Source organism: Etheostoma cragini, chromosome 7, assembly GCF_013103735.1.
Source record: "Etheostoma cragini isolate CJK2018 chromosome 7, CSU_Ecrag_1.0, whole genome shotgun sequence".
NCBI lineage: Eukaryota > Metazoa > Chordata > Actinopteri > Perciformes > Percidae > Etheostoma > Etheostoma cragini.
The window spans coordinates 1217943-1224812 of record NC_048413.1 but is presented as its reverse complement, the minus strand read 5'-3'; the positions used below and the strand labels follow the sequence as shown (position 1 = coordinate 1224812).

General features: G+C 46.3%; 2 protein-coding genes across 2 annotated transcripts in view; one reads left to right on the top strand and one right to left on the bottom strand.

The window, feature by feature from the left end:
• Positions 1 to 2124, top strand: part of LOC117947067 (zinc finger and BTB domain-containing protein 39) — a 6138-nt gene extending 4014 nt beyond the window's left edge. Inside the window, exon 4 of the mRNA XM_034875648.1 lies at positions 503 to 2124. Coding sequence (XP_034731539.1) covers positions 503 to 1438 — 936 coding nt within the window. The 3' untranslated portion in view covers positions 1439 to 2124. The remainder of the gene's footprint in view (positions 1 to 502) is intronic.
• A 1798-nt stretch (positions 2125 to 3922) lies between these two features.
• gpr182 (G protein-coupled receptor 182) lies at positions 3923 to 6353 on the bottom strand. The gene is made up of 2 exons (XM_034875671.1): positions 6204 to 6353; positions 3923 to 5303 (listed from the first exon to the last, which is right to left on the bottom strand). Exon 2 carries the CDS (start codon positions 5296 to 5298, stop codon positions 4201 to 4203), a length of 1098 nt encoding a protein of 365 aa, XP_034731562.1. The 5' UTR covers positions 5299 to 5303; positions 6204 to 6353; the 3' UTR covers positions 3923 to 4200.
• Between the last annotated feature and the right edge of the window lie 517 nt (positions 6354 to 6870).

The following is a 6870-nucleotide window of genomic DNA, read 5'->3' as shown; positions in this document are numbered from 1 at the left end:
ATACACCCCCCTATGTTAAAATACAGGGGCATAAGTATACACCCCCCTATGTTAAAATACAGGGACATAAGTATACACTGCTAGTGTAGATCTTGCAATGCAAGACAAGTCGACATTTAAAGTTTTTTGGTGTAGGGTATGCCAGTTTCTATCTGCAAAAAAAGTCAGTTGATTTAATAAATAAATGAGTCTTATAAAATGGAATAAAATCAGACCATTAAAAGTATAGTGAATGATCTGAGGTTAGACTCATTCACAAAAAAACAAGAAGAAAAAACAGTTTTGTAGTTTTTAGAGTCTTTATTATTGGAATAATATAACAGCCAGAAATTCAAGTGGAAATCAAATTTAGTTGGCTGTTGTTTGTATAATAAGCAAAAGAAAACTGATTTCACATAGAGACATCAGACAGCAACAAGGAGAGAAAGTAAGAATAGGGAATTACTCTTAATGCTGTTCTCACATTTATCTTGTGTTTTGTTATTTTTTTCCTCCTTCCCAGACGGTCAAAGACCACCTGCTGAGCCACGTGTGTCCCCAGAGCCTGAGCTGTGGCGTGTGCCACCTCCCCCAGCTCTCCTTGTGCTCCTTGCTTTGGCACGCCCTCGCCCACCTCTCTCTACCCGTCTTCACCTGCCCGCACTGCGCCCGCTGCTTCGTGGAGCGCTGCATGCTGGACCGACACATGATCGCCCACGCCGAGGAGGCGGCGGCGAAGGAGAGGGAGCGCTCGGCGCTGAGGGCGTACAGAGTCCGTGCAGATGGAGGCGGGACGGCAGGCGCGGAGGAGTTGCATTGCTTCCTGTGTCCACAGACTTTTCGCTCCACCTCGGCCTTTCAGTACCACCTCAGCCTGCACACTAGCGAGTCCCTGGGGGGGGTTGGAGGCGCCCAGGGCTGGCAGGGCAAGCGTAAAGCTGAGTCTCTGGAGTGCCCGCTGTCCGGCGGCCTCGTTAAAATGAGCAACCTGGGCATGGGGCTGGGAATGAGCTTCGCCATACCTGATAAGTTTTGTCAAGGGTCGGTGCACAGCCTGCCCTCAGGAGCGATGAGCAACGGGACTTTAGGGCAGGACGGGGGAGTCGGGGCAGCGGGCGTCCGCGAGAAATGGTACCGGTGTCGCTACTGCGGCAAACGCTTCGCCCACTCGGGGGAGTTCACCTACCACCTCCGCATTCACACCGGGGAGAAACCCTACCAGTGCAAGGTCTGCCTGCGCTTCTTCAGAGGGCGCTCCACCATGATCTGCCACCTGAAGACGCACGCCGGCGCCCTCATGTACCGCTGCACCGTCTGCGGCCTTTTCTTCTCCACGCTGAAGCTGGTGTCGTCTCACATGGAGCTCCACAAGGACCACCTGCCCCCGGACTTCAACATCGAGCAGACCTTCATGTACAACGATCACTCTAAAGAACCGCTGCCCGCTGTGGACACCTGATGTGCCCGCGCGGTGTCATATGTCACTTCCTCTGGGTCTGGTTGTCGTGGACCACATACTGCATAACCTGGTAATCGAATAGGGCTAAAAGTAACAGTTATTTTCATAATCATGAATCCTTTAATTTGCTGTAAAATGTCAGAACATTTCAGAGATGGTTGTCACAATTGCTCTAAAGTTAAAGAGCCCCTATTCACATGTTTTCTGAGCTCTTAGCTCCGCCTTCCTGAAAAGCCCAGTCTGCTCTGATTGGTCAGCTGGCCACCTCTGTTGTGATTGGTTAACCAAGTTCAAACAAGCCACTGGTCTTGGTCATTTGAATTTCAAACAGGAATGTGGGCGAGGCGGTGAGTTTGGGCCTCGTTTGTATTTTAACAATTCTGATTCCAGTTCAGCTTCTTCCTTTTGATTCCAGTTCTTATCAATTCTTGATATTGATTCTTTAAAGGGGGGCGGGTTGAAACGGGTCAAATGCCTATTTCACAAATAAGAAGAACGTTTTATGTTGATTCAATGGTGGGTTGCGGTTTAACGGGCTTTTTCAACGTAAAACAAAGCCACACTAAAGTGCCCCTTACTATGCTCCATGGCGGTTACACAACAAGGGCCTGGCCGCTATGGAAACCAAAACTTGCGCGTGTTAAATTTGGAACCCATGATCTGATTTCAATCCAAACGATTCCAATCAATAAAGGAACAATTCCGATGGAATCGGAATCTTTGGAACAATTCCAAGAAGGAATCGGTTCTCGGTGCCCAGTCCAAGCTCTCTGTGGGAGAGAAAGCTACATTTGAAGTGAAATGTGTTTTTTTTGTACTTTACACATTTAATACACACACTCAAAAACCATAATACACTAAAAGCTTGCATATCAGTGCTGGGCCATATGGAGAAAATCTAATATCCCAATATTTTTGACCAAATACCTAAATATTGCAACAATATTGTAGGGTTGACTATTGGTGTTTTCACTAAATATTACCCCAATGAGATTAGTGAGGCAAATATTAGAACACCTTGAACAGTCTGTTCAGATAAGGATTAAAAACAAGAGAGAAGCAGTGTTTTTGCTCAATGAGTGATTTTAACAGATTCTTCCTTTTTCTTTTGTCGATCCACTAATGGCATCAGCTCTCTAATAGTTTTAGAATTTTAGAATGCAGTGGACACGTTCTCTGTCAGATGCCGTTTACTGGGGCAACCTGTCGAGGGGGGGGGTCCGGTCTCCTGGAGCTAAGACGAGAAGAAGCCACTTGGTGGCGGTGTATCCTGTCGGGTGGCAGGATTCATCTCCTCCATAGACCGTTAATATATACGGTCTATGATCTCGCCCCAACAATCTGTATCATTGTAAAATACCAGAATAGCTTTTAATGTCAGTGGTTGATCGCACTGTTACCAAGGTACCACCTCATTGTAGCATAGAAATTATTTTCCTATATTTATCACTATTTTCAGACTTTTTAATTGTCTTTATTTTCAATCCACAGGTACAACATAACACATAAAAGAGTGCATTTTATTTGCCATAGGAACATAAAAATGTGCTTTTTTTATGTCAATAATGCGATTTATTTGATTTATGAATCTGCCATTTTTAATAACATGCTGTATTCACTTGTTTAGAGCGTGTGAAGCATGTCGTGGTATAGAATATTTAAATGGCCATCACATTTCAGTGTGATATTTTTGTCTTACCTCATATTTATGATGAAAGTGTAATTATATATTTTTTATGCCTTTATACATTATCTGTTTCTATGTTGGCCTTGTTTTTTTTTTCTATATTGTTTTGGAAAAAAATCTAATAAATGCCTCTAGGAAGACTGTTATTACCCCGAAATGATTAATCGGTGTCCTGAACCACAAAAGCCATCCATCATCAGGATTTCAGAGCCTCCTGCTTCCAGGGGCGTCAAAGCCCGGTCTCTTCCTGTTATTGTCCCATCAGCGGTCTGACACCCCCTTTTCCTTTTCGGCCTTCTTATCATTTACATTGTTGAACGTGATACATTCCAGATGGAGACAGAAAGGGAAGTCAATGGAACGAAGACTGCGAGGAGGGAGATAGAGAAGTGCAAGAACAGGAAAATATCCCCAAGCCTGGTCGTTGCGCCTGGGTAGCTCACCCGGTAGAGCGTGCGCCCCGTGTACAGAGGCTCAGCTGCAGGTTTGACTCCGACCTGCAACCCCTCTCTCCCCCCCCCTTTCACGTCTTCAGACGTCCTCTCAAAAAAATTCCAAAAAATAATCTTAAAACAAAGTACACACAAATTCTGCAGCTTCAACTGGTACAAATAGTGTTTTATTGCATTTCAACTATGTTACAGCACATACAGCAGCGTCTAGGAACAGATAAATAAGCATTAAGTAATGTGAATTAGGATTTATCTGTTAAAATATTTTTACATTTGGCTATGAAGATTGATCTTATCTGGCACTGGATGGATCTGTTTACACTATTCTTCTTCTGCGCCATATTTAGAGGTTGCCACGAGTTCCTGTGGGAGCACATCAAACATTTCCTGCCTTTCTCTGTTTAAAACTGATCAGATACATGATAAAAAAACAAACAGGAAGTTGATTATGAGAGGAAGGTGTTTGTGAGCCCCTTCTGTTGCGTAACAAACCGCACAATGATTCTATGACCAGAGTGAGATGATACGTTCTGAGGTTCTAAGCCTCTGGTATTCTGAAGCACCAAGACTGGATTCAGTTCTGTCTCGCTTTCTCTTTTCTTCTCTCAGTTGCTTTGTTTTTTTTATGATCCAACATCAGACTGGCTGGTGCTGGCGTTACTTAACTTGCGTTGCTTCCCCGGGTCTCCCCTGCCGCCGTTGGGGGCGTTGGGCTGGGTCCCGGCTCCCACCTGCTCCAGAGTCGCCTCTCTGGGAATGTACGTCACCACGGTGTTGATCAGGTTGCTGCGGAAGCTCTTGCTGAGGAAGTTGTAGAGGATGGGGTTGGCGACGCAGTGGAACAGAGACAGGCTCTGCACCACGCTGATGGAGAAGTAGAGGGCTTCCACGGTGTCGCAGCTGAGGATGAAGGGGTCCAGGTCGTCTATGATCATCAGGAACATGACCAGGTGGTAGGGCAGCCAGCACAGGACAAACACCAGCGAGTACACGTGCACCAGCCACACTTCCCGCCGGCCCTGCACGTCCGGCGCTGTTCGGACTGCCCGAGCGATCAGTACGTTACAGGTGATGATGACGGCGGCGGGGCCCACGAACTGGAAGATCAGGCAAAGGAAAGTCACCGAGACGAACCATTCGGTGTAGTTGTGCTCGGGCAGCATGTAGCAGCCCGGCTCGTCCCACTCTAGAAGGTCCACGTGGACGTTCTCCATCAGAGCCAGGAACAAGGAGAGCACCCACAGGCCTCCACAGAGCACCCAGCGGCGCCGCCCCAGCACGGGGAAGAAGGCGGGAAACGAGGGTCGTGTCAGGGACAGGTATCGCTCCAGGGTCATGAAGGCCAGGAAGAAGGAGCTGCTGTAGAAGTTGACCACGTAGATGAGGTTGGTGACCTTGCAGAGGAAGCGCCCCCACAGCCAGACCTTGTCCATGGTCACCTCCATCATGAAGAAGGGCAGGATCACAATCACCATGAGGTCCGAGAGGCTAACGTTGATGATGCAGAAGAGCACCCCGTTGGCCGAGTGGCGTCGGCGCCAGTTGACCCAGACGACCAGCACGTTCTCCAGCAGGCCCACGATGAAGATGAAAAGGTAAATGAGGAAGAGGGCCATGCGGCGGTAGTCTCTGAAAGAGTCCAGCTGCAGGGTGCACTCGTAGACGAACCACGGGGTGCCATTGATGTAGTCCAGAGAGTGGTTGTGCTCGTGAGCGCTCATGGTCTGGAGTGAAAAGCACAGGAAAAGTGTTTCATATCTGAACCCAGTTGAGATTTACTTCGGGGTTAATCTGATTATGTTTTCTGAAGTTACACAACAAGCACCGGAGGAGGAGGAGGGGGGTGCGGGGTGAAATGGTTCTCAAAGGCTTTTCAGAGGCGGGGACTAAAACCACAACAGATTGTTAGAAAGCCATTTGACAAAACCAACAACATGCAGTTGATAGGGGGTAAAAAGGTCTCACTTTGAGGGGCTGTGAGTAGTTCTGTTTAATTAGTTAATTAAAGTAATACTTGCTGATTTATGGAATACTTAAAGAGTATTCCACCGATTAAGCCTTCCTATAACACTGTTTAACTCCCGTCGACAGTACTTTTTTACTACATTTTCTCTTCCTTGTCATAACATGTTGCCTGTGGCCGGGTTAACTCCGTTGGTAGAGCGGGCGCACATGTATGTAGAGGTTTATTCCGAGGGTTCGACTCCAACCTGTGACAATTTCCTGTATGTCTTGCCCCGTTCTCTACACTTTCATCCTCTAGCTGTCATGTCCATTAAAGGCGGAAAAGCCCCCAAAAAAACACATTACCCACAATTCAACTTGACCGCCAACAGTTTAGTGTGAGATGCGAGTGTGTAACGTTAGTAGCCTGAATCAGAGATGAGCTACACTCACTTCTTTTCAATTTATTGCTATTCATAGTGAATTATCACCATGTACCATGGTCTCAGAACACTTTACATACAAAACTTAGCAAATTACAATTCACAATGCCAATACATCCTAACACCTGGAAACATACTTAGGTGTGTAAAATCGGTGGAGTTCCTTTCATATCCAAACTTAGGTTGGAAACAGACTTGTAACGTCTCCAGAAATATAGATTAGGACTTTATACCATACCTCTGGTGTTGATGAAGAGTGTTGTGGAGGTGAAGAGGGCCGGTCCCTCCTGAGGCCTCGCTGTCTTTCTGGGTGAAGCCTGCAGACACCAGATCGCTCCTTCCAGCTCGGATGTGAAGGGCTGTCTGAGCGATCACGCAGGCGGGAGTGTCTACCCTCCCATCTGTCCTTAACACACACACACACACACACACACACACACACACACACACACACACAGACAGACAGACAGATCTAACAGGACATCCTCAGTCAGTAATGGGGAGTGGTGTAGGAGTCCAGGGAATGGGAGTTCATTTTGTTTCCAAAAAGAAAAATGTGTTATGTAGGTACTTTTCAAATTAAGATTTTCTTTAAACTCTTCAGATTATTCAAATTACTGTTTGGATCACAAAGAGATCAAATTAGCCTGTATTCCACAACAATATCATAAATGTGTGTCATTTTGTTTTTCATTCTTCCTCTCCCATTAATCATCTCACGAGCCTTTTGATTTATTCGGTGACCTTTTGGGGGGGCTCAACCCTTAGCTTGTAAACCACAGGACTAAACTACCTGACATGTGAGATGGTAAGTTAAAAAAAAAAAAGTACTTGTTGGCGCCTGGGTAGCTCACCTGGTAGAACGTGTGCCCACATATATAGGTTGTATGTATCTATCTATGTATC

Bases quoted from the DNA above. Each gene is read 5' to 3' on its own strand.
- gpr182 (XM_034875671.1), bottom strand. From the start codon at position 5,298: ATGAGCGCTCACGAGCACAACCACTCTCTGGACTACATCAATGGCACC.